The following is a 27,861-nucleotide window of genomic DNA, read 5'->3' as shown; positions in this document are numbered from 1 at the left end:
AAGTAATCGTGCTTAACTATGGCAGCGAGGAAATTAGCCTGTAGTTGAAATGGCATTCTCTCTCTCTCTCTGAAGCATTCATAATGAATGATCACGAGAATCAACCGACTATAAATGCAAGTGTCTCCAAACACAGCTTAGGAACACAGCCTACTTCTCATCAAATGTGTGGGTGGGTGGGAGAGTGAGCCGTCTCCCTAGCCCCTGATTAAACGCTGTTTTTTAAAAAACCATTTCGTGTGTTTTTCAGATACAGTCTCATGTAGCCCAGGCTTGCTTTAAGATACATACATCTATATTTCTTCTCTCATACGTTACATGGAGATTGCAGTTCCCCTCCCTCCACTCCTCCCAGTTCCTCACACACCCCCTCTCCCTCAGATTCACTCCTCCTGTTTCCCTTGATCTCTTTATGTATTAATACTAGAAGATGACCCAGGATTCCAGATCTCCTTCCCATAGGCTGAGATTAAAGCATATGACAAAATTAAACATTTTGATTAGATTTATTCTATTTTTCACATTTGTGGTGATTTCGCTGACAAGGAAATGTTTTAAATGACATTAATTGGAAGTTTTAGGACATATGTTAAAATTGACTTTCTATAGCTAAAATGAGTGTTGCACCCTGGAAAGCTGTACTAGTTGGTAAGAGTCTTTCAAATTGTCATTCACGAGTGAACAGAATAGTTAAGAGATGGTAATGCTGGGGGGTAGAGAGATGACTTGATGGTGTTTAAAGTGCTTGTTTTTGCAGAGGACCTGGGTTTGACTCCCAGCATTCCCATGGTGGCTCAGCCATCTGTAACTCCAGTGTAGGTTATGGCATCCTCATCTGACCTCTGTCTGCCCACCAGGCCCACACATGGTCTACATGTAGGCAAAACACTTACACACATGAAATAAATACAATGGTGACATCATTGTAAAACAATTTAAGCATTAGTTTTAAGTGAACTTAGAAGCGTTTGTTTATTAAAATGAGACTACTGTGACGTACCTCTCTTAGAGTTCCTAACAGAAGTGTATCTTAAAACTTCTAACCCCAGTTTCACCAAGACCTAGTGATTTATAAAGAAACATGAAGATACACCAGTCAGTAATGGGATGTTAAGTTAGGGGTAACAGTTTTTCTTTTTTTTATGACACTATGTTCCCACATGCCCTACACTTCAAAAGGCTAACATTTTGAAGTTTTTACCATTCTTGTCAATGACAGCACAGTGTCTGCAAGGACCATATTTATATCCTTGTAACTTTAGCAGTTAATGCGAGTGGTCTTTAAAAAGACAATCATCTTCCCTATGACATTTTGATTGGTATTTCTCCCTTTTAATTTCAGCTTACATGTGGCATAAAAATTGATTTACGTGGAGAGGAGCGGGTTGCCATTTCATATCGTAATTTTGATTGTATATTATGTTTGTAGAACTAAAGAGATAATTTCCCCGTTAACTGAATTGCAGAACAGACCCAGTGATCAGAGAGGGACAAGCTGTGATCTTTTAAGATCAGGCCACTTACCCAAGTCATGTCTGCTTGCAAAGCCGTAAACAGAGTTCAGATATGTGACTTCTAGCTGTAGTGATGCTTGTAGCATGGTCCCTGGCTCAGAATAGCTGTTTTGTGGGAAGGCATGGGATGTATGATTGTGTATGTGTGCACACATGTGGAGCCCAGAGGTCAATGTCAGGTAATGCGAGAAATCCACGGAGTCTATTTAATGAGCAAAGGAATTTATTAGGGGTTAACTCATTACCACAGGAAATTTATCGTAGAGTCTGGGAAAGCCATGCTGTGTCCCACACTGATCTGCCTGGTCTGAGATCTCAGCATCCAAACCAAGAAGGAGCAAAGAGAGGGCGGAGTATGTGCATCCCAGGTCTTAAGGGTCCTGAGCGGCCACACCCCAGGGCATGTACTTCAAGGTCACAGGCAGGTATAACAGTTACCTGCTACCTCATTAGGGGCAGTGCTTCAAGATCATAGCTAGAACAGCTACCCACTACAGTCAGGTGTCTCCTTCGTTTTGGTTTTTGAGACAGGGTAACTCACCTTTAGATTAGTCCAGCTAGACAGCAGACTGCAGGAATCCCTCCCGCTCTGCTCTCCGAGCCCTGGCATTACAGGTGTACGTGTGTGCAGAGGATCTGAACTCAAGTCCTCAGCTTGCATGGCAAGCACTGTGCTGACAGAGCCATCACCCTGGCCTCTCAAGATGACTCCTTATCTCCCTGTTACTTCCATCTTATTAATAATGCAGATCTTTAACTCATTTTTTTTCAACATGGAAAATTAAAGAGAATTGTTCTAACTGGTGATGGTTTCCCTATAGAGTGTCTAAAAGCTAGACAAAGCCTTTGGAAGTCACGTGATTTATTTCTTGGAGTCTTGGCGCAAGTACAATCACCACAGAAGGAGGAGGCTTCTTTATTCTCTCAGACCATGACTGTTTTACAGGAGTCCTTGACATTCTGTTCATCCAGGCTGTCTTAACATGATTCCCAGTCTATACCTTAAGACTCACTTCAGCCTCAGTCTATGCTTGCATGCTCCCCTCTCCTTCCAGTAAAATCATTGTCCTTCTGTGTTTAGAAGTTATAGTATGCAATTTAGTTTTATCTTAGGGCATTTGACTATCTAATGGCAGAGGCCAGCACAATACTGTAGTTTTATTAGACATAACCACCCATCTGTCCCCACATTGTCTGGACTGCCTCTACACCATCGAAGAGTTGAGTAGCTGCGTCAGTGAATGTTTGGTTCCCAAAGCTAATGATGTCTACTGTTGGGCCTGTTGTGGGATAGGTTTTTAATTTTGATTAACTTAAATTTTACCAGCCATATGTGGTTTTAGATTTAGTTAGCATGCGACTTGCTGCCTTGTGCTGTCCAAGGGGAAGCATCCTTCCATTGAGTGGTCCAGAGAGCCCTTGTCCATAACAGGCATGGGCATGTGCTGGACTGGTAAAGTTCTTAATGACCTGCTACCTTGGACAGCGCCACCCTCATGAGGCTGGGCAGGCAACCCAGGGGCAGAGGTTCCTAGCCTGGTTGCACGGAAAAATCATCTGAGGAGCTAATAATCAAGTTGTACCCTTGAACAGTTAAATCAGAATCTCGGCGTGGAGTGGGAAAAGCTGTTTATAGACACCACACTTAAAAAAAAAAACAAAAACAACTCGTGATTCCATCAGGTTTGGCTGGTTAGGTGGTTTCAGAAGTAGTCAAGACAATCTGTGTACCATAGTGTTCCCTCAGGGCATCACAGAGTGTGCCTGTGGGCCAATGGCCAGAAATGAATGCATGAAGGCTAATGGAACCCATCTTATCTTAATCAGAAAGTCTCTGACAAATATTTGGTGTTAGAGTCGGGGCCATTGTCCCATCAGGTTGTCATAGCAACAAGGGCTCACTTACCCCCTAGTGTCAAAGTGTCAATTTGTGTATTACAGATTAGCTTCAAAGAAGGAACCATGGATCCTCTTCTGACTCATGTCCAGTGCTTTCCATTTACACCTTCAGGACACATTTCTGTAGTGTCCACATGTTTGAGATAAGCAAGTGCTCAGTGCAGGAGGAGGCAGGCATGTAAAGAGAATGTGGTAAGCATAATAATGAAGAAACATGGGCTATTAGAAAGTTGGTATAAAACTAACCAACACAGTTGATCCCTTGTCAACTTGACATAAGCTGGAGTCAGTTGGGAAGAGGGACTCTCAGTTGAGAAAAAAAATCCCTTCATTGGGTCTGGAGAGATGGCTCAGCAGTTAAGAGCACTGACTGCTCTTCCAGAGGACCCAGGTTCAATTCCCAGCACCCACATGGCAGTTCACAATTGTCTTTAATTCCAGGATACAACACCATCACACAGACTTACAGACAATACTGGAATACAGACATATGGGCAAAACCCCAATAAAACAAAAATAAATCAATTTTTTTTAAAAAAAAGTAAAAGAAAATCCCTTCCTAAGATTGGCCTACAGGAAAGTCTGTAGAGCATTCTCTTGGTTAATGATTGATGTGGGAGAACCTGGCCCACTGTGGGAAGTGTCACCCCTGAGCAGGTGGTCTGGAAGTATATGAGAAAGCAAGCCTGAGCAAGCCATGTCCTCAAGCTAGTTAGCATTTCACCATGATTTGGCTTCAGCTCCTGCCTCCAGGCCCCTGTCTGAGTTCCTGCCCTAATTCCCTTCAGTGGTGAAAGTGGCCCGAAAGCTGTAAAGTGAAATAAATCCTTCTTCTCCAAGCTGCTCTTCGTCTTGGTGTTTTATCACAGAAAGAAACCCCGAGACACCCTCTCCTCCAGTCTGCTCCAGAGCCAGGGCCTCTTCACTCCTAACATTTTGTCTCCTGGGTGGCCTTGTACCTCTCTTGTTCTCTATTGAAGCCTTTCCATTGGTCACACCTTTGTAGATCCCATTCATCCACTTTTTTTTTTTTGATGTTAAATAAATCAGGTAGATCACCACAGTGGAATACTCTATTGTTGCTGAAACGCTGGTAGAAGTGTGCATACCTTGAGTGAACAATTAATCACAAAAATAACTGAAAAAAATGTTCAAAGAGCTTTGCCAAGTGAGTTCTTTTACAATCTAGTATGACTCAACAACCTTAGGTACTTTATCAAAGTAGAGTCAGGCCGGTGACTTTTTCGTTTTGTTGAAAACAAGTGAGTGGGGCTCCTTGTGGCTTGGAATCAAGGTCCTCCTGCCTCAGCCTCCATAGCACCAGGATTGTGCTATGCACATCTTACTTGGCTAGTCTGTTCATACATAGATGGTGTGCTTCACTTAGTGTAATTTCCTAAGGTTTACTCACATGGCCACGTATGAGAAAAATTCCTCCTCTTTAAAACTGAGAAATGCTGCACTGTGTGAATATACCATATTTAAAGTGAAATGATTTCAACTTTGAAGGAAAGCAATGCTTGTTAGTATATGTAAGTATATTAATATGCATACACACACACACAGAGAGAGACAGAGAAGGAAAGAGAGAGAGAGAGAGAGAGAGAGAGAGAGAGAGAGAGAGAGAGAGAGAGATTACCATCTATCAAAGTGGATTTTTAAAATAGTAGTATAGGGCAAAGGCTGTTACTGTTAAGGGAAACATGTCTAGATAGCTGTACTTTTAAATCCACAAGACTTTACCCATTCTAGTTTATACACATTTCTTCACTATCCACCCATAGCTGATGTCTTAGTCAGGGTTTCTATTGCTGTAAAGAGACACCATGACCACAGCCACTCTTATACAGGGAAACATTTCATTGAGGTGGCTGACAATTTCAGAGGTTTAGTCTGTTATCATCATGGTGGGACATGGCGGCATGCGGGCAGACATGGTGCTGGAGAAGGAGCTACATCTTGATCCCCCAGGCCACAGGAAGAGGTCTCCATGCCACACTGAGCAAAGCTTGAGCAGAGGAGACCTCAAAGCCCGCCCCCACGGTGACGCACTTCCTCCAACAAGGCCACACCCACTTTAACAAGGCCACACCCCCTAATGGTGCCCCTCCCTATCCTGTGAGCCTATGGGAACCAACGACTTCAAACCGCTGCTGCTGTACTGGAGGGTTAAGAGCCAGAACACTGCAAGCATCTGAGTGTTTAGTGGGAATCCAGCGAGTGCAGACGGTGATTTGCGGTTTATTGCAGGCTCTTCACTGATTTTTGGCTGATTTGTGTCTGTCTTTTCACCTTCCTGTACGAATTTAATACCTCCTCTCAAATAAGATTTTATTAACTTTAACACGTAATGAAATACAATTTCGCTGCCACTGCATACTGGGCCTGTATCATTAAATGTGCGTCACCGTTCTCCTCCTCCCTCCTACCCTTTCATGGTGGGCAACTGAAATCAGGAGACGCTTATATTAGGAGCTGTGTAGATGTGTGGGAGAAGGAGACGCCTTCTAAGAAAACACAGCTCGGCAGACACAGCCATGGGCCGGTGTGAACCCATGGTGATAAGCGATTGACTCTGATGAGGATTTCGTTAACTGCTCAGGTGAACTTGGTACAGAGAACAAATTACAAGTTTGTCTCTCACACTTATCATGCTCTTAGTGTATGCCATGCCCTGAGCTAGGTGAATCACGTGACTGTATACATATGTAAATAGTTGAGACAGATTCATTAATCTACTCAAACATGAATGAATTGGCATGTCCTGTGATGATATAAATCTAAAAGTCAGACAGCTAGAATTCAAGGCACCCCATCTCCTCTCCCAGAAGACTAAATCCAAGGTGTTTATTGTTCAGCAGGATGACTTGAGTCGATAACAATATAACAGATATTTGAAATTTTCTATAAGAGTGGATTTTTAAGTGTTCTCACCAGAAGCAGTAGTATTGAAAGTGTTGCACATGTTAATTAGCTTCATTTAGCTTCTCCTCAGTGTACACACATGTTAAAACATCAAGAAAAAGTAAGTACATATCGTTTTTTAACTTGGCAGTTAAAAACAGCACACAACAAGAAAACAACTTTATGTTAACATAATATCTTTATGTCAACATAAAAATATAGCTTACTAGGCTGGAGAGATGGCTCAGTGGTTAAGAGCACTGGCTGTTCTTCCAGAGGACTTGCATTCAATGCCTATCACCCACATGGTAGCTCACAACCATCAATCAATAATGGGATCCCTCTTTGGCATGCAGATACAGCACTCATATAGATAAAATAAAATAAATAATAAATATAGCTTACTGGACTGGGAAAGTGGCCACTAAGCCTGATGATCTGAGAGAACCAACTCCCAAAAGGTGTCTTCTGACTTCCACATGTACACCCTGGCATGCACGCGCGCGCGCACACACACACACACATGCACGCACATGCACTGGCATGTACACATGCACACAGACATAGTAAACAAGTATAAAATATGTATTCAGTGTGGTGTGTAAATTAGAAGGTATCACTGGTGCTTTTTGTAAATGATCATAAGGCTGTGCAGAGGTTTGCCTTTCCCTAGAGGACAGGAGCTGAGCTGAAGAGGAATAAGGAATAAACACAGTAATAGTAACAAGAGTGTGTGAGGGGGAAGCTTCCTTAGTGACGAAATGCTAATTAAAGTAGCAGGTGGGGGCACTGACGGGCTTAGCTGTGAATCTCCATACAGAACTAGCTTTCAAGATTATTAAGTAGGTTTAAGATAATTTCAAAAGTGGCTTAGTTGTAAACTTCCTGTAGGTGTGTCTTAAAACAGGCACTCCAGGTGAAGGACAGAAATCATGTCAATTCCAACATTGACTCCTGAGTCTTTGAAGTGTCCTGTGGGGTCTTCTCATGTCTGTTTCTTACTGCAGATAAGCCCTACATTTTGGGGTGAGGCTGATGCTTTTATACATTTGTATGTTTCCATTTCTGCTGTATTATTCTGAGATGAGTGGATTTCTGTGCTTTATCTAACCCTCTATATGAATGCTCATTAACTTCTGTAAGAGTTTGGTTTGTTCTCTGGACTTGCTGTTTTTGCTAACAATCCCATGTCCATATGTCTTTATTTCTATCTCTTGCTAGAATGATGTTAATAAATACAATAGTATTAATTTACTCTAGTTTTGTTTATAGGGAAAGCTGTCTTCTCATTCCAAAGAATAATATTGACTGCTAGAGTGGGGGGTAGGGAGATCATAGAACCCTTCTGACTATAGCTTCTCTGGATATTTTCTAAGGGCTAAGCACTGTTTTATTAAATTCATTCGGCATCCATGGAGTTCACCTTTGACTCATGAATGCTTTATGCTGATAATTGTAGCTGAAAGTTTTCCTGGTCCCACCCGGCTTGCAGCTACTCAGACCCAAGTAAACACACAGTTATTAAAACTGTTCAGTCATTAGCTTAGGCCTACCACTGACTAGCTCTTACATTTAAACTAACCCATAATTCTTATTTATGTTTAGCCAGGTGGCTTGGTACCTTTTCTCAGCTTTGCTTTCATATCTTGCTTCCTCTATGTCTGGCTGGGGACTCCTGACTCAGCCTTTCTGTTCCCAGAATCCTCCTCTCTCTCTTTGTTCCACCTACACTTCCTGCCTGGCTACTGGCCAATCAGCTCTTTATTTATTAACCAATCAGAGCAACACATTCACAGCATACAGAGTGATATCCACAGCAGATAATAAGTATGTATTTCCCACAATAAACTCTTTTAGGTTATGAGGGTGTTTTTGAGACTAAATCTGGTTATGTTGTCAGACTGGCCTGCGACTTCTGAGCCATCCCCCTGCCTTAGCATCGTAAATATGTAGGGCAAAAGGCATGCATATTCTAGTGTTTTGTTGACTTCATGTGTTGTTTCCAATTTGGAGTTTTTCACCATGTTGTTCATAAGAGTGGTAAACAGGTATAGTATATGCAGTTACCTTTGGGGATTACATTGCACACATACTTTTATGTCCTGAATTTTCTGTCTCTATGCTATATCAATCTTTAGATTGTGTGTTCTTTAAGACACATTTTAATAGTTGCATTATATACTATGGGTTCATTATAACTTAATCCTTCTAGTTTTAAAACATAAATGCTATGTTTTTACTTATTTATTGTGAGTGGGTGATGCAAGGACAATTTGCAGAAGTTGCCCTATCTCCTTCCACTCCGTGGGTCTTGGGGATCGAACTCAGGCTCTCAGACTTGGTGAAGAAAAACCTTCACCACCGAGCCATCTTGTCAACCACTTAATGCCTGTATTTTTTTTATTGTCTCAAGTTTTTCCTGATTGTTTATTGCTACAACGCATGCAGGTTTCAGTACATGTACATATAAACCTTTGTTCCTACCTCTTGTTATTTTCTTACTGTGTTAGTTTCCAGAGGCCTCAGCGAATTGCCGCCAAAGTGGTGGCTTAAAACAGCAGAGCCTTATTTTCTCACAGCCCTGGAAGCCAGCAATCAAGAATTAAGTTGTTGGCCCTTCAAAGGCTCGTGTTCCCTCTAGAGATTCCAGGGAATAGTTTCTCTTGCCTCTGCCAGCATCTGGTCTCGCTGGTTTGTGACACACTGTCACTGCTGCTCCTGGCTCTGTCCCTGCTGTCTGCCCGTGGCACCGTCCCTGCTGTCTGCCCGTGGCCGTCCCTGCCGTCCGCCCGTGGCCGTCCCTGCTGTCTGCCCGTGGCCGTCCCTGCTGTCTGCCCGTGGCCATCCCTGCTGTCTGCCCGTGGCGCCATCCCTGCCGTCCATGGCGCCGTCACTGACCTCCCCTCCACAAGGACGCCAGCCACACCGTGAATCCGTGCTGACACCTCGAGATTGTCAACACCAGCCTCTACAAAGGTCCTGCCTCAAATAGTCACATTCACAGGAAATGGGGATTGAAACCTGGACGTGTCTTTTTGGTGGTGGCCAGATTCAGCCCTGCTCTCAATTTTTGTTGGAGGACAGGTTCCTTCAGCCTCTCGATCCCATTAGCCACTTGGGTTCCAGGTGCTGTCCAGAAGCCTGACATTTTGTCATCAGGGTATAGATTACCCCCATTTACCTACATTCTCCTTTGCATTAGGAATCTATTTTTAGAAGATCTTTACCTCTTGGACAGAGGAAAAAAAGAAAACTTTGGTGAGTTCTGCAGAAATTCCTGTCTGCAGCTCGACATTTGTTTCTTTTCCAGTAACTCCTTGTTTGCATCCTTTCTGCCCACTTCCCCCGTGCGGTCACTGTAGTCTCGTCACACTGTCATTGTCTACAAAGCCATTGCCTTCTCATGCCATTTATAAGAACCCTCACAGATTATCACTGACTTTTTAGTCCCTCCAAAAATTTAGTCTCTGTGGTCAAAATTGTTCATTTGTGATTTCTTCCTATATTTTAAATTTAAGAAAATACTTTCTCGGGGCTGGAGAGATCGCTCCATGGTTAAGAGCATTGGCTGCTCTTGCACAGGACCCAGGTTGGGGTCCCAGCACCCACAGTGGCTGACGATGACTACCTGAAACTCCAGTTCCGAGGGCTTCACTACTCTCCTGACCTCCACGGACCTCCACGAGCACTGTGTGCACAAGATGCACATACCTCCCCGCAGGCAAAACACCCATGCACATAAAAATAAAGCCAATCTGAAAAAGATGGGCAAAAGGAAATGCTTCCCTAGCCAGCACTTAGCTAAGTGTGTCCCCGGGTTTCCTGGCTGTATTGCAGCTCCAGGTTTTATATTAACCTGTCACATTCGCTGCTTTTCCCTTCGCTGTGATCAAAAACCCGACAAGAAGCAGATTAAGGGATAAAGGGCTTGTTTGCCTTCAGTTCACAAATACAGTCCGTCATGGCAGGGAAAGCCAGTGGCAAGGGCTGGGAACAGCATTGCATCCACAGTCAGAAACCCGGGGGAGATGAATGCTCACGCGCTGCCCCCTTCCTTCCTTTTACTCTGTCTAGGACTCCATCCTATGGCGTCATGCTGCCCACTTACAGGTAGGTCTTCTCCTCCCAGTTAACCTAATCTAGAAAATTCCTCACAGACACGGCCCAGGGTGGTCGTAAATCCCATCAACTTGACAGTCACCTTATTCCAAGGAAAACGTTTATTTGCGTGGTACGCCAGGATATAAGCGCATGGTTATCTTTCCCATTTGAAAATTTGTTTTTCGCAGCACATGTATTGAATGATTGCTGTATTCATCCTTGATTCCTTTAAAAGTTATTCTCCATGACAGGTGATTTTTGCCTCCCCTGCCCCAGGGACATTTGGCAGTATCAATAAGCATTTCTGTTGTTACAGCTGGGTGGGAATACGATGAGCAGAATCCACCAGGCAGAGGTGGGGATTCGGCTAAGAACCTTACAGTGCGCGGGGCGGTCCTCCCAGACCCAGGAGTTAGCGGCGGCTGTACTGAGAACCTTTCTTTCAAACTTTACTGTAGGCTTGTGGGTCTTCTTCACTGTAGAGAATTTTAAGTCTATAAAAACCCCATTGCTCATCACTCTAGCACTTGCTATGGCGAGTGGCCCATTTGAGACACAACCCAGGTCCACATCAGTACCTGCGTTTCCTTAGGTTGAACTGAAAACCCTTGCAGATATCGGCCTTTTCACCTGTGGGACAGGTCTCCCGACTTGAGGTGGTGTGGCCTCTGCCTATTCTGGCCTGCACCCTCCCTCTGAGATGTACTTGTCACCTCCCCACCACACACCTAAATTGCTTCGGTGCCCCGTGGCTTCAGACCATTCCCAGCAAACTCTCCCAATTGGTCGGGCGGAAGTACAGCGCTTTCCTGGTGATGCTGTAATGGACATAAAGCATTTTACTTCTGCAGCGGAACAGAGGAGTTTGTCTTAGGGCTATGGTTTCTGCTCTGTTGATTTGTTGGTTTCTGTGCAGGACAACATTATTTTTATTGCTGAAGTTTATGATACACTTTATATCTAACACGTGTGAGGGCAGCTCGCTTTACGGGCCTTCGGTGAAACCCGCGTGAGGAAAGGTGTGGTAGCTTAATTCCCAGGTGTGCTAGCGTCGCACAGTGGGTGTGTTATGTGTCAAGACATGGCCCTCCTTTTTTCAGGGGTTGAGCTTTTTATTCGTTTGTTTTTCTTCTAGTTTTGTTTGGACAAAGAAAGCACTGCTGTGTAGCCCAGGCTGACTTTTTCCCCCTTTGCCTCAGCCTCCCCACTGCAGGGATTATAGGGGTGTGCTGGAACACCTGGCCTAAGACACACTGCTTGAAAACATTCCTTCCCTCCCTTCTCATTACATTAAGTTGGGGTGAGGCCTAGGAATCTGCATTCTGAGAAGTGTGGGCTGTGACTCTGAAGCAGCGCTCCCTGGGCCCCACTCAGGGAGATGCACTGTGAAGCGCTGTGTCCGACCTGGGCAGCCTTTTGCTGCCCCTTATTTGATTATCTTTCAGCCAAGTTTGTCCTCTATATCATACATCCTGTACACAGTAAATGGATTCTTCTTTCCTATTACATCTTGTAATTGTTGTTGTGGATATACAGGAAAAATATTGATTTTTTAAAAATGTTTTGTATCCAACCAATTTGCCCGGCTCTCTTGTCAAACAGTTAAACCTTCTGCAGAAGTGAAGGAAGGTGCGGCTGATGGACGTCTTCCCCTGCAAACCCGTCATCTTTACCTTCTTTACAATGTTGCTCCTATCGTTTCCATGGTATGTAAGGTAGAAGTGGCACTGCCTGGTGATTGTTTTGTTGACTTTTGTCTCTTCCCAGTCTATGTTTTGGGGGAGGGAACAGGTCTCACTGTATAGCCCTTAATGGCCTGGAGCTCACTATGTAGAACAATGTAGACCAGACAGGCCTCGAACTCACAGAGATCTGCCTGCTTCTGCCTCCTAAGTGCTGGAATTCGAGGTATGTGTCACCATGCTGGATATCCCAAGTTGTCTTACTGCGGCCTTTGTCATGGGGATGTGGGGGTGGGGCGGGGCACGGCGTCCCCTTTGCAGGTCTCGTTAATAAAATTAGTTGCAAATGGACTCAGAATGGAAGTCCAGGGTAACTTATTGGAGTCAAAGAAGAAGAAGCAGGGCAGGCAAGGTGAAGGAGAGGAGGGAAGGGACAAAAGGAGGAAGTTATGAGGGAGAACAAGTGAAAGACAGGCCTTGGAGGACCGGTGGGCATGCTGGGAAAAAAAAGCAACCCATGTCCACGGCCTTTGTTCCTTGTAGTTGGTATTCAGGGGTTACAGGATTGCTCTCCTCTGCGGTGACGTGGCTCTGGGGCGTGAAATCAGCTTAGGGAATGCTTATCTCGGTGTCACCTGAGTCAGATGACAGGGGCTCTGCTTGGCTTGGAGCTCAAGCCGTGTCTAGGAAGGAACGGCCGCGAACTGCCCAGACTGTCGTCGGCTCCCCTTTGAGCCCCGGGGCCACTGTCAAGCCCCTGTATCCGTCCATCTTCCATGTCGCCATCAGCTTCAGGCTGCCTGTGCATCTTTATCGCCTACGGAGAGGCCAGCACTAGCCATGGAGGCCAACATTTGAAAATGTGTTACAAGCAACTTGGATATTTTCTTGTATACAATGTTAGAGATCTGCCTCCTCGATTTTAATTCCTTATCTACCAGGATATTTCTGACCACAGATATTTCATTTGTCTCCAGGAAAACTAACATTAATATTCATATCTGAAGTAATGCTTCAGAAGGAGATAGCTTTAAAGAGGGCCTTCCTTCCCCCACCCCCTCCCCCATCTACCCTCCCCTCTTTCTAAAGCAACAACAACAACAAAGATTGATTTTACTTTTATCTGTGTGTCTGTGTGAGGGTATGTGCATGTGAGTGCAGATACCTGCAGATGCCAGAAGAGGGCGTCAGATTCCCCTGGAGCTGGAGTTATATGTGCAGTTGTGAACTGAGCAACATGGGAGCTGGGTACCAAGCTCCAGTCCTCTCAAAGGGCAGCAAACTCTCTTCAGTGCTGACCCATCTCTCCTGCCCTCCCCTCTTTTAACCAGAGTTTTTGGGGAAAAGCCCTTGCTCCAGCTGACCTCACTGGCTAGACTTGGCCACCCATTCCCACATATCAACTAAAGAGAATAATAGTGCTAAAAAGCAGAGAGAGAGAGAGAGAGAGAGAGAGAGAGAGAGAGAGAGAGAGAGAGAGAGGATTCAGTAAATAAGCACTGGGAAGAGGAACAGATGAAGGGGTCCAGTGACCCCCTCCAGGTTCATTTTCAATGTATTGACGATAGTGTTAGTCTTATCTAGAGAAAAGATTGGGATGGGGACAAGATGCATGGGTAATTAAACACCTGTTGTTGCTGCAGCTTCGGTCCTGTGAGACGGTCTGATAAACTGTTCATCTGTAATTGCTTTCCTCACCTGAGGGGACTAGTCTGGTTCCTACATGATACTCTCTCCTGTTCCAGGGTGCAGCCTGGCTCTCACGGGTAACTGCTCTCCTGGTGTATGTGTGTGTGCACACATGTGTGTCAGGGGGCTGGAAGGGGCGTCCTCTGAGGTTCTGCTCTTCCTAGAATATAGAGTGACAGCTGGTTTAGGACAGTGACTTCTCTTCTGTCTTGCCCTTTGCAGGGGAAAAGTAAGTTGGGCAGATAGAAGTGGGCAGGATTCTGGTCCAAAGTAAAGGAGCCCTTCTTCATACTTGTAAATTAATTTTTAGTGAGTATGGGAAATAGTGGTTTTCTTCATTACTCATTCTTACATATGTATCGTTGTGTTTTGCTCATACTCACCCCATCACCCTCCTCATCGCCCACTCCTGCCTGCCGACCCTCTGCCTCCTTAACAAGCTTCCCCCCTGCCTTTGTGTCAGTCAGGAGCTGATGCTCTACAGCTAACACAGTTTCTATGCCTGCTTCCATAACATGAAAGTTTCATGACGGGCCGAGGACATGGATCAGTATGTACAGGGCATGTGTTGCATGTATGAAGCCCTGGGTCCAGCCTCCAGCACTGCATAAGCCGGGATGGTGGGAACACAGCTGTAAGGCCAGCACTGTTGAGGTGCAGGCATAGCAAGAGTCAGGACTTCAAGGTCATCCTTGAATACAAGACAAGTTTGAGGCCAGCCTGAGATATATGAGGCTTTATAAAGAGGGGGAGGAGGAAAAAGAGAAAAGGGAATGGAAGAGAAGAGGAGAGGTTGAAAGCAGGAGCAATTTAAGGACATCCACAACCATGACTGGCCCAAGGTCTTGGAAAAACATCTCACAGATAGCAACTGTCCTTTCAAGATCCACAGCTAGGGATGTAACTCAGTGATATAGTCCTCCAGGATTTAGTCTCCAGTTCCTCAAAATAATAGATATATGACAAAAGGATAGATGGATTGATAGATAGATAGATAGATAGATAGATAGATAGATAGATAGATAGATAGATAGAAACATATATATGTGATAGAATAGATAGGTGACAGATAGATGATAGACAGATAGATAGATGGATGGATAGATAGATAGATAGATAGATAGATAGATAGATAGATAGATAGATAGATAGATAGATAGATACATGATGGATGGAGATAGCCAGACACATACATACATACATACATACATACATACATACGTGATAGAATAGATAGATGATAGATAAATAGATCGATAGATGATAGATTGATGGATGGATGAATAGATAGATAGATACATAGATAGATAGATAGATAGATAGATAGATAGATAGATAGATAGATAGATAGATAGATAGTTGATGGTTGATAGTTGATAAGAAGTATTGACAGTGCACCTGGAAATGCAGAGCCATTGACTAATGTGGATTTTATTTTAAGGCTGGTATACTGGCTTTGGCTGCTCCTCTTCAAGATCACGATTGCCTGGTAATGCCCACAGCAATTCACATTTTGGTTCAAGAGCGGCCTAAAGGATTCAGTTAATAAAACAATTCAGACAGAAAGGACCTGTCTATTGCTTTAGACAAATACCCTTGGTTTTGACTCAGGAAGTGCAGTTCTCTATGTAGCTGCTCAGATTCTGGGGTAGTGAGACACAGAGCTCAGAGAGCTATAGACAGAAACAATGATCCTATCGTGGCTATTGAGACAATGATTGCTGATACAATGACAGCCACAGACTTGGGAATGTGGGATGATGAACTCATCAAGCTTTCAGCCTCTCACCTCTTTAGTACATGGGTAGCCATGTACATTTTCATCTGCTGTTGGGGGACCAAGTGTCACACTTTTGAGGCAGGCATCCAGAAAACTGACTTATGTTCCTTCTATTCCTTTTTTCCCCCCGTCTAATGGAGTTTGGAAAGTGGCCATGAGAGGGGAATGGAAAACTGCCATCAGTTTAAAATCATGAGCATTACTTTCATCTTTATTTGGAAATAAAATTGTCCTATAGTTTTTAGTTTTTAGAAATAAACTTACTGATTTTGGGCATCAGAAATAGTTCGTCTTCAAAAAGATTTGGATACCTTACCATATTTTTCCATATTCTGGCATTTATTTTTTTCACATTAAAATGAGCCCTTCCATAAATGGTTGTAACCGTTAAAGAATAATTTTCAGAAAAAGATAACTTTGTTATTCTCATGTGAATATAAATGGGTACCAGTTAAAGATTCAGAACTTGCTTACCATTGCAGGAGCCAAGGGGGCACTGGAGCCAGACAGGCGAGTACTGGGAAGAGTACACTGTACAGCAGCAGTTCTCAACCTGTGGGTCGAGATTCTCGCAACAGTCACATGTCAGATATGTACCTTACGATTTAAAACCACAGCGGAAGTACAGTTATGAATTTATGAAACCCTAAGGGGTTTCTATTGCTATAAAGAGATGCTATGGCCACAGCAACTCTATAGGGGAAAACGTTTACTTAGCGTGGCTCCCTTACAGTTTCAGAGGTTTAGTCCATTATCATGGTGCAGAGCAAGGTGGTGTGCAGGCAGACATGGTGCTGGAGAAGGATCTGTTACATGTTGATATGCAGGCAACAGGAAGGAGACTAACACCCTGGGAGTGTCTTGAGCATATAGGAGACATCAAAGTCTTCCTCCACAGTGACACACTTCCTCCAATAAGACCACACCTACTCCAACAAGGCCATACCTCCTAATAGTGCCACTCCCTTTGGGGGCCATTTTTTTTCCAAACCACCACATTCCACTCCCTGGTCTCCAAAGGCTTGTAGCCATATCATAATGCAAAAATGCATTAAGTCCAACTTAGTCTATAACAGTCTCAAACTTATTTAAAAGTCTAAATTTCAAAGTCTCTTCTGAGATTCATGCAATCTCTTAACTGTAATCCCTTGTAAAATTAAAATAAAAAAGCAGATCACATACTTCCAACATATAATGGCACAGGATATACATTACCATTCCAAAATATAGGAAAGGGAGCATAGTGAGGAAATCCTGGATCAAAGCAAGACCAAAAACCAGCTGAGCAAACTCCAAATTCTGCATCTCAATGTCTGATGTCAAAGGGTTCTTCAGATCTCCAACTTTGTTCAGCTTTGATGACTGCAACACACTACTTTCTCTTGGGCTGGTTCCACTCCCTGTTAGCATCCCTCCTCCACTGCAAGAAGGATCCAACACTTCTGACATCTATAACATCTTGTGGTCTCCAAGACAATCCAGGCTTCACCTTCACAGCTTCATGCAATAGCCCCCCCGCAGGCCTCTCCATTCAGGGACAGCCTTGACACATGCCTGGTCTCAGTGGCCTTCTAGTCATGGAGGCAAATTCCATAGCCCCTTTCTTCTGTCCTTAACTCCAGAATCACATGGCTGAAGCTGCCAAGTTCTGCAGTTTACTGGGGCTGCAACATGGCCCCCTTGTTTACATCTTTATCAGCTTTCTGTTTCGTACAGTTCCCTTCACTGCCTAAGCTTGGCTGTTCTGGAACTTGCTCTGTACAACAGGCTGGCCTCAAACTCAAAGATCTGCCAGCCTCTGCCCTCTGAGTGCTGAGATTAAAGACATGTGCCACCACACCCAGCTCTAAGCTTTTCTTTAGTTCCTTTTCTCAAGTTGGGAACTTAGCTGAGTGGGATCTTGCCCTGAGGTCAGCACTCCCTGTATTCCATTTCTAAATCTGTTTATCTCCTTAAACAGAGAACTTTGCTCCATCCCACTTCCTGGTGCTCTTATTCTCCTCCTATCTTTCCTTGATCAGCTTTCTCCTTTTCATTATATGTCATCATTAGAGTTAACACTAGTAACCATACAATAGCATCAATACTAGGCTATTTTGAGATTGCCTTTGTCAAGGGAATTAATTAAAAACTCTTCACTTTAGCCACAGGCAAATTTTTCAGACAGAGGCAAAAAGCAGCCACACTTCACTAAAATATCACAAGAAGGCTCTCTAGACAACGTACTAAAATTCTTCTTCTCTGAAACCTCTTGATCCAGCCCCTCACAGTTCAAATCACTCTTAGCACAACTGTCTTCCATGCTCCTACTAGGATGACCCACTAGGCAGCACTTAAAGCATTCTACTGCTTTCCTAACCCAAAGTACCAAAGTCCAAATTTCTCCAAACAAAATCACGGTCAGGCCTTTCACAGCAATACCCTATTCCTGGTACCAACTCCCGTCTTATGGTTTCTATTGCTGTAAAGAGACACCATGACCTTGGCAAGTCTTATAAAGGAAAAACATTTAATTGTGGCAGTTCACTTACAGTTCAGAGGCTTAGTCCATTATCGTTATGGCGGGAAGCAAGGCAGCATGCAGGCAGACATGGTGCTAGAGAAGGAGCTGAGAGTTCTTACATCTTGACTCACAGGCAACAGGAAGTGGTCTGTCTCACTGGGCATGGCTTGAGCATATATGAGACCTCAAAGCCCGCCTCCACAGTGACACACTTCCTCCAACAAGACCACACCTACTCCCACAAGGCCACACCTCCTAATAATGCGGCTTCCTTTGGGGGCCATTTTCTTTCAAACCACCACATGAAGTAACAATGCAGTAAGTTTATGGTTGGGGGTCGCCACAGCATGAGGAATCGTATGAAAGGGTCACGGCGTTAGGAAGGTTGAAAACCACGCTGTAGAGCAGCAAGGCTGAGTTGCAGGTAAACAAAGTGAAAATGAAGGCAGACATGGTCCCTCTGTGGGGGAGAGAAGCAGGAATCTGTCCAACTTGTACCTCACCAAATGGAATCTGCATGTCTAGAGACAAGAATTGCTTTGTATCATTCCCAGTTACCTAAAACTTAGTTTTATGTAATATGTGTAGTTACTGATGTAGGTTTATGCACACACGTGTGTACACTAATGCTCTGATGTGTGGATACGTTACAGACACTGCGAGCACTCGTTTGTTTGTCTTTATCTTCAAGGTATCGGATGTGTCCATCTTCTGAACTAGAAGTGGTGACTTAAGAAGCAGCTCTCAGATTTCCGTATGTCATTTTGCTCCTAGTAAACGGCTGACATGGTCCAGCACGAGTTCAATGCCAGACTAAGGAAGATGGGACAAACCCTGCCCCTCCATTTTTTTTTTCATCATAAAAATGAGCTCTTTTTTGCTTTTGCTTTATTGTTGGCACCTTCATCATTTCCTCGTCTGTCTTCTTCTAGATGAATAATGAGACCCCTAAGTTCTTTTCTTCCTTCCTTCCTTTATTGTAATGAAAACACTGGCCACTAATTTATCCTACAAGTAGCCTGGGCTGCATCATCCAACCTACTCAGCAAATATAGAAAGATTTGCAAGTCCGCATGCATTCTCACCAGCAGGGTCATCTTTATTAGATGTTTGCTCATTGCTAAGCATGTTACTTCATTCTCCTGCTCTCTCTCCCTTTTCCATTCTCCACGGGCTGCTTCAGACTGGACAGACCACCTGACTATGCTCAGATGCTCAGTTCTGCTGTGGGTCTCTCAGGAAAAGCATCGTAAGAGCTCTTTGTGATCCTGACCCTTCTCTCGACTTTCTCCATGTGTTTTCAATCTGTTCCTCCCATTCTTTCCTCAGCCCAATTGTAACCCACTTTCTGACCCCAGTGATCTACAAAAGCCATTCAAGGCAGTGCTGCAGATGGGCATGGATTGCCAAATCTTATGGCTGTCTCTCACTCGTGCTTCTAATTGAGCTTTGAGGTTACATTATTGCCTTGCACCTTTCTCTCCTTGGCTTTCATGACCCCATCACCTCCTCTGTTTCTTCTACTTCCAAGACTGCCTATTAGCTGCTGTTCTCTATTGCTTCCTGATGTGAGGGTTTTTCCTGCCTCCATCCTTTGTTCTCTCTTCTTCCATAGTTTACCTGGGTGAATCTGCCCCTTGATGATGCTGACTCCCAAGCCTGTGTACTTAACCAGCTCTTCTGAGTTGTACGTGTGGTGTGTGCCTCTCTCTTGGATGAGGCATCAAAATGCAGGTCCTCCAGACTGGTAGGCTTGCTCATTTCCCAGGGAATCTGCATTTTCATCGGCTCCTTTTTGTTCCGATGCTTCTGACCCACCTGGAATGCGTCGGCCCTGGCATTGTGCGGTTGTATAACAGCTGCGGGTCACTGGTGGAGAGGAAATGTCATGCCTCTTAAAACACCCCAGCCTGAGATGATGGCGGCAGCCTTGTCCAGCACCTCACTGTCTTCTCTCTCCTTCCCTCCCTTCCCCTCCCTGTCTCTCCCACTTACCCTTATCTCAATCCCTGGATTAGAAGAGGTGACTTTGCCTTAGCTTTGCAGGGAAATGGAGATGAGGCAGGAGCTGAGGTTTTTTACTCTCATGCCATGTGATTCCTCCCTCCTGTGGCTAATTAACTTTCTCCTGTGTTCTCCCACATCCTGAGCTGTTGTCTAGTCCCTCAGGCTCCCAATTTTCAGCTTCCCATCACTTTCCCAGTGGCCAGTATGGTCAAATCTGTTATGTTTTGAAGAACAAACTCTCTGAGTGTTTATTTAGACCTCCCTTCACTTATAACTAACTTTTAACTTTTTTATTAATAATATTTTTGGGTTTTGTAGGAATATTCTCATTTTTTTTAGATGCATCTCATATTGCCCAGGCTAGCCTTGAACTTGACATATATGTAGCCAAGGTTAACCATGAATTCCTGATCCTCATCCTTCCCCTCTCAATCTCAGGTATGCTCCACCACACCTGGCTAGTATCGTTTGCTTTAGACATTTTAAATTTGTTGTGTGTGTGTGTGCGTGTGCGTGTGCGTGTGCGTGTGTGTGTGTACATGTGTGTGTATGCATGCGCAGCACATGTACATTCCAAGGGTTGAACTTAGATCATCAGATTTGACGTCAAGTACCCTACTGTTGAACCATCTTGCCAGCCCCAAGATGGTTCATACAAGTATATAATGTGCCTTGAGTGTATTTCCCCAATATCTCCCTCTACTCTCCCATACCCTCCATCCTCCCCACTCCTTAGTCCCATGGAGATATTCAGAAGGCAGGAAACAGGTTCCTAGATTTCAGGCCTAGAGTTCAGGCAAGTGCAAAGTCTGACAGGGTTGATTTGAGCATCTAAACTTAGTGGTGACAGAGAGGGAGCAGGAGGCAGAAGGCGAAGGAAGTGGGTGGAACTAGTGAGGTAGAAGAACAAGAGGAAAATCTGTGACTAGGGACTATGTTGTAAGTGAGTTATGCCTCCCTGCATTTGTCCCTGCTCTTTGGAATGCTTACCACCCCATTCCAACCATTCTTTAGTATGGCTATGGCTCTCTAAATGTGGACACCTGCCATTAATATCAGCATTACCTGGGAACTTAACATACAAACTCTTAGACCTGCCTAATCTGCTGTACTAGATTATCAGGGCCAGGGCCAAGTAGGTGATTGTGATACCTGCTGAAGTTTACAAACCCCTACACTCAAGAAATCTACACATGGGGCAGAGGTTAAGAGCAGTGACTGTTCTTCCAGAGCTCCTGAGTTCAATTCCCAGCAACCACATGGTGGCTCACAACCATCCGTAATGAGATTTGGCACCCTCTTCTGTATACATAATAAATAAATAAATCTTAAAAAAAAAAAAAGAAATCTACACATTCTCCATGGTGCAGCATCAGTGGTACCCATCTGTTCTCCATGGTGCAGCATCAGTGGTACCCATCTGTTCTCCATGGTGCAGCATCAGTGGTACCCATCTGTTCTCCATGGTGCAGCATCAGTGGTACCCATCATCTGTTCTCCATGGTGCAGCATCAGTGGTACCCATCTGTTCTCCATGGTGCAGCATCAGTATCCTATCTATCTACAGAGCTCTTATTGACCCTTCCAGACAAAATTAATGACTTCCTCCTCCATGTCCCCACAGCATTTCATTCATGCCAATTATACAGCACTTATTCTATTACAGATAGTCTTTCTTCTCCTTAGATTATGTGATCTAAGTTTGTTATCGATCTTCGTATTTCCAGCACCAGACATGTGCCTGGCACCAAACAGACAAATATCACATTATCACAAATTACCTTTCTGTTTTCTGCACCTGGAATCCCTTTTCATTTTCTCCATACTCTTCCTTCTTTTCCTGAAGTTGCCTTCTGAGTATGAATAATCAGAACAAGATCTTGCTGTGCAAAGGGCAAATTTTCATAAATTTCAAGCTTTTAGCCCTCTTGTCTCTCTGTTATCAGTCAGGGTTCAAAGAAAGAAGCAGACCACATGAGTCTCTGCACTCACATGTGGTAGGTTCCAGGCATCATACAGGGTCTCTGCACTCACATGTGATAGGTTCCAGGCATCATACAGTCTTTACACTCACGTGTGATCAGTTATGAGGACCCTACTAGAGAGAACAGGGTGCCATTCATTACCAAGTGTGGGAGCCCATTCTTGGGTTCCTCATGGCCTTACCTAGCAGGTCTGAATAGAGGATGATCAGGACCACGGGCCTGAGTGCAGGTGTCTGAGATGGTCTGCACTTGGCTGTGCTGGGGGAGGAGGTCTTTTGCTCCACCCCTTGGCGTCTCTATAAAAACCCTGGGCCAGAGACAGTCGGGGCCATTGGAATAGGTTCCAGGCCCTCTCGAGGCTATCCTTTATTTTCTATCTGTTTATCTCCACAAGATTCTCCGCTATAAATCCTTCTATCTAATATTTCCTGCTGATCGCACTCAAGAAAACTCTGGGAAGCTGTGGGGGTGGTGGGTAAACGCCCCACAACCAAGACAAGCACATTCTGGCGTAACTGTGAGGGAAGCTGCAGAGGATCCAGAGAAGGGGACCCGCTGCAGATCCAACAGATGTCCAGTGTCAAAGGAGAGATGCCAGCAGACACACAATGAAGTGTTAGCTACAAAACACATGCTCGGCATTCCAAGCATAGAAGCCAAATCGTTTACATGTAGGAATCATTTTACAATAATTTTTTAATATTCTTCCAGCAGTTACTACTTCACCTTGCCCTCCAAATCTCCTGTGTGGCTGTTTCTTGTCCTCCACATTTACCAGAAACACACAGAAGGGAATTCTGAGAAACCTAATTCAGATAAGCCAAGCCAGACTGACCTGACATGTGTCTGATTCTGAAATAGTAGAATCCTAGAGGCTTAGTTGCTGAAGCAAAAGATCGGAGATATGGGTGATTTTCTCTTTTTGAAAAGGAATACAAACAAAACAAGATGCAGTATGGGCTAGGTAATGAGAGAAACCCTTCACAGGTTCACTCGCAGTGAAGCTGGTTCCAGAACAACGAGTGAGAATTACATGGGAAAGACTTCCCTGGGAGCCAAAACCTGCTTCTCCACAGAAGTCTTTAGTAACCAATGAAAGATGACAATGTGCTCAGTATATTGTCTTACCAGTAAGATGGATTTTGGAAAGATTATCAGTAAGGGATGAAAGCAAAGCATCTCAATTTAATCAATTAGAGCGTCATCTAAGCATCAGAGTTAACTAAGAGGTTCTGGCAAGTGTTGCGTGTAATAAAGGGTAATAAAGTTTAGTAGAATGTCCTGGTGAGAGTCCAAGAGCTTGGACGGACTCCACCGCTTTTAAGCTGCATAGCCCTGAGTAGAGTCCTAAAGCTTAGTAGGCCATCGTGGTCTCCTGTAAATTGACAGTAAAGTTGGTCTGCGCATCATAGTTAAAATGTAATGGATGAAGAATGGAATCCATGTAAAGTAATTGCCAAAACCACTGCCAGTAGTTCGTTACCATCATTGCTGCGCCTATTACTTCTATTGCTATTATTTCTCCAGGAAATGCTTTCCAGGAAGGTTGATTGCAAGGACCATATAGTACTTTTGGCCACTCTACAGCAGGCCAGTTTGGTAGGTGGTGCCTGCTTTATCAGAACTCGCCTCTACTTACCTTTTGTGGTTTCTTTGAACGCAAATACAATTTCCAGAGCCCAACCCCAAAAAGTGTCCCTGAGTTTTCCTGTAAAAAGTCTTTCATTTGCATTTTTGTTCCATGCCAGCTCTACCAGGCCCTTGGATGAACGTGTAGATCAGTGGTTAGAGCCACTGCCACCCTGTCTGCTTGGGAGATGGGTGACTGTGTTTGTGTACATGCGCATGTCACCTGTGGGGAGGAATGATCACTTGGCCACCTTATCACTGAGTTGGTAGCCATGGAAAAACAAACTCATGATCTTCCACATCTATAGTTACCATTTTAAGACCGTAATTAGAAGCCGTTAGACATAATGCTGCCTGAGAGAAAGGACTAGATATCTCCCCGTGTTTGCTAAACAATGAAAAACAAAGAATGGAATGTTGTCCTTTAATTAAGGAGGTGTTCTAAATCACTTTCTTCATCTTGATTACCATCAGTGTTTCATAAATCTCTATCTCCTGTAAATCTTCATTCTCATCCTCCCCCTCTCCATCTTTAATTAGATTTTTCTGGTGTGCGGCCACTTGAGCAGTGAAAATGACTGAACTAGACTTGGAAACAATACAGTCCCTCCGGCTTTATTACTCCATTTCTGTATTGATCAGCTCCCCCAGCTGTACTCATTTACATACATCTTTTGACACAGTCTACAGATCCTATCAATGCTGTAACTTCCCCCTCTTTACCCAACCCAAACTAACTTTAGTCCGAACACATGAATTCCCTCCTAATTGATGGAAGGATTTCCAGTTCTTGGAAGGTGTGCCTGAGCCCAGCTACATCCTGAGATTAAAATGCCTCAAGCGTTCTTTGTACTTTCTCTTCTTACCTCCAAACTAGTTCTAGAGTTTAGCCATCTTCAGTGTCTGAACTGCTGGTGCTTTGGTTTGGGGCACCAGCTCTTTCCCCAGAATTGCTGCGTCCCACACTCACAGTCCCACAGCTGCGCTGCGACCCACCTTGCTGGGAAAACCTGCCTCATTTCCATCCTGTTTCCATATCTTTGTTCACACCGTGCCTCAAACCACCACGTTCTTTCTGCTTCTCCTGGCAGGGGAATTCCTTGTTGTCCATCTTAAATGTCACTGTGCTGTCCACCTCAGCTTCTTGGCGGGGTTCAGCTTGCCTTGCTGTGGACTCCGGAGTTGTCTCATTTTGGGCAGCTCTTTCTTTTTCATTGACATGTCTGTCTCCTTTGAAGTCCTCCTTGAGGACTCAAGGCTTGCCTTCTTGGAACTACCTTCTGCAACACCCTGCACAATTCCTAATCCAGAGAAGGCCCTGGAATATTTATCCAGTGAATGAAAGTACAATCTCCTTTTAGGATGAGTGTCTCTCTCTCTACATAATACATAGAGAGTTCTCTATGTAATATATATATATATATATATATATATATATATATACTCATTTACATATAATATGTATATTTATATAGTGGCTCTCTATATAATAAGGAAAGACTAATAGAGGCAATTAATTGATTTTTTTCTGAATAAACTGGAGATGGATGTAATTTGTTACAATTTGAAAGACATAGGGTAGTCATTCATAGCTAAAAGATGAAATGCAGGGTTCCCCAAACACATCACTTTAGAAACAGATATCTACTTGAATGTTGAATGCAATGGATGTCTGTGGGAAAAGAAAAAGCTAGAATTTTTACAAACACACACACACACACACACACACACACACACACACACACACACACACCAAACAAAATACGTTGGTATAACTTATATTCTACAACCTAATTTTAAATTATGGCCATGTTTTTACTTGTGCTTTAATAAACCTGGTGACCATGACCTAGACAAAGATTCTTTGCTTGACTATACTCTAATCAGACTCCTGAGTTTTTTTTTCTAGGCCCATCTATCTGTACATGACTATAAAAATCTGTGCTTAATGAGATCCTCCCACCCTCACTGTCTAAGAAGACCACAATCCTCCACCCTCTCTCACGTGATTATTAATTTCATTGTGAGCTTGACTGGGTGGAGAATCACCGGGGAGACACCTCTGAGCATGTCTGTGAGGATGCTTCCACTGAGGGTTAAGAAGGGAGACCCACCCTGAGTGTGAGCGGCACCATCCTGTGAAATTGGGTCCCAGATGGGAATAAAAGGGGGGAGAGGAAATTCCCAGAGCAGCAGCACCCAGCTCCCTCCACTTCCTGACTTCAGATACTTCCCGTCCCTGTTAGCATGCCTTCTCCACCTGATGGACCGTCTCCCCTCAAACTGTAAGCCAAATGAACTTTCATTCCTGCAGTTGCTTTTGTGTGGGGCATTTTGTCATAGCAACAATCAGTAGTACCCCTCACCGACAGCTGATCATACTGCTCCGTCTGCAACGAGACTCCTGTTGGTGCATTTAGTGAGAACCTTGCTGCTGGCCTGGCCTTTGTTCACAGTAATTCCCACACACTGACCCCCTCTGCTCCTTTGTGTTGATTCATACCTGCCCTGGATGGAGAGAAGGGCCCCCTCCCCACACTGCACACCCCATTGCAGGGGCCATCGTATTATGCCTTCAAATTTCATGATGTCATTGTTTTTAATAACTGGGTAATACTCCATTGTGTAAATGTACCACATTTTCTTTTCCATTCTTCAGTTGAGGGATATCTAGGTTGTTTCCAGGTTCTGGCAATTGCAAATAAAACTGCTATGAACATAGTTGAACAAGTGTCCTTGTGGTATGATTGAGCACCCTTTGGGTATATGCCCAAGAGTGGTATAACTGTGTCTTGCAATAGATTGATTCCCGATTTTCTGAGAAAGTGCCATATTGATTTCCAAAGTGGCTGTACAAGTTTGTACTCTCACTAGGAATGGAGGAGTGCTTCCTCTTGCTCCACATCCTCTCCAGCTGTCTTCAGTGTTTTTGATCTTAGTCATTCTGACAGGTGTAAGATGGTATCTCAGATTCATTTTGATTTGCATTTCCCTGGTGGCTAAGGATGTTGAACATTTCTTTAAATGTCTTTTGGACATTTGAGATTCTTCTGTTTAGAATTCTCTGTTTAGATCTGAACCCCATATTTTAAAATCAGATTATTTGGTTTTTTGATGTCTAGTTTCTTGAGTTCTTTATATGTTTTGGAAATCAGTCCTCACTCCTACAGCTGATAAACACCTTTAGTGAAGTGGCTGGATACAAAATTAACTCAAAAAAATCAGTAGCCGTCTTACATACAAATGATAAATGGGCTGAAAAAGAAGTCAGGGAAACAATACCCTTCACAATAGCCACAAATAATATAAAATATCTTAGGGTAACTCTAACCAAGAAAGTGAAAGACCTGTATGACAAGAACTTCAAGTCTCTGAAGAAAGAAATTGGAGAAGATACCAGAAGATGGAAATATCTCTCATGCTCATGGATTGGTAGGATTAAATAGTCATCTTACCAAAAGCAATTCACAGATTTAATGCAATCCCCATTAAAATCCCAACACAAATCTTTGCAGACCTTGAAAGAATATGTACTTTCATATGGGAAAAAAAAAACCAGGATAGCTAAAACAATCCTGTACAATAAAAGAACTTCCAGAAGTATCACCTTCCCTGATTTGAAGCTCTACTACAGAGCTATAGTAATAAAAACAGCATGATATTGGCATAAAAACAGACAGGTGGATCAATGGAATCAAATCAAAGACTCAGATGTAAATCCACACACCGGTGGACACCTGATTTTCAACAATGAAGCCAAAATTATACATTGGAAAATAGAACGCATCTTCAACAAATGGTGCTGGCAGAACTGGATGTCAGCATGTAGAAGACTGCAAATAGGTCCATATCTATCACCCTGCCCAAAACTCAAGTCCAAATGGATCAAAGACCTCAACACAAATCCAGTTACACTGAACCTGATAGAAGAGAAAGTGGGAAATAGCCTTGAACACACTGGCACAGGAGATTCATCCTGAATAGGACACCAGTGGCACAGATACTAAGATGGACAATTAATAAATGGGACCTTGTAAAACTGAAAAGCTTCCATAAAGCAAAGGACACAGTCAATGAGACAAAACAACCGCCTACAGAATGGAAAAAGATCTTCACCAACCCCACATCTAACAAGGAGTTGGTTTCCTTCTGGCTTTTTTTAAAGTGT

The 27,861-nt window shown here is 43.7% G+C and overlaps 1 protein-coding gene across 8 annotated transcripts in view; it reads left to right on the top strand.

Annotated features, from left to right (window-relative positions):
* Tmem150c (transmembrane protein 150C) overlaps positions 1-27,861 on the top strand; it is an 85,871-nt gene that overhangs the window by 12,184 nt on the left and 45,826 nt on the right. The window contains exons 1-2 of one of the 8 annotated variants that reach the window (XM_076546707.1): positions 10,289-10,427; positions 12,021-12,124. The exons of 6 other annotated variants lie outside the window; for them this stretch is intronic. In XM_076546707.1, coding sequence (XP_076402822.1) covers positions 12,057-12,124 — 68 coding nt within the window. In that variant the 5' untranslated portion in view covers positions 10,289-10,427; positions 12,021-12,056. Of the gene's footprint in view, positions 1-10,181; positions 10,428-12,020; positions 12,125-27,861 lie in introns of those variants that run through there. One more of the 8 variants, XM_076546706.1, reaches the window with a different exon arrangement.

This window comes from Peromyscus maniculatus, chromosome 10 (assembly GCF_049852395.1).
Source record: "Peromyscus maniculatus bairdii isolate BWxNUB_F1_BW_parent chromosome 10, HU_Pman_BW_mat_3.1, whole genome shotgun sequence".
NCBI lineage: Eukaryota > Metazoa > Chordata > Mammalia > Rodentia > Cricetidae > Peromyscus > Peromyscus maniculatus.
The sequence above is the reverse complement of the archived record's forward strand: the minus strand, read 5'-3'. Positions and strand labels throughout refer to the sequence as shown.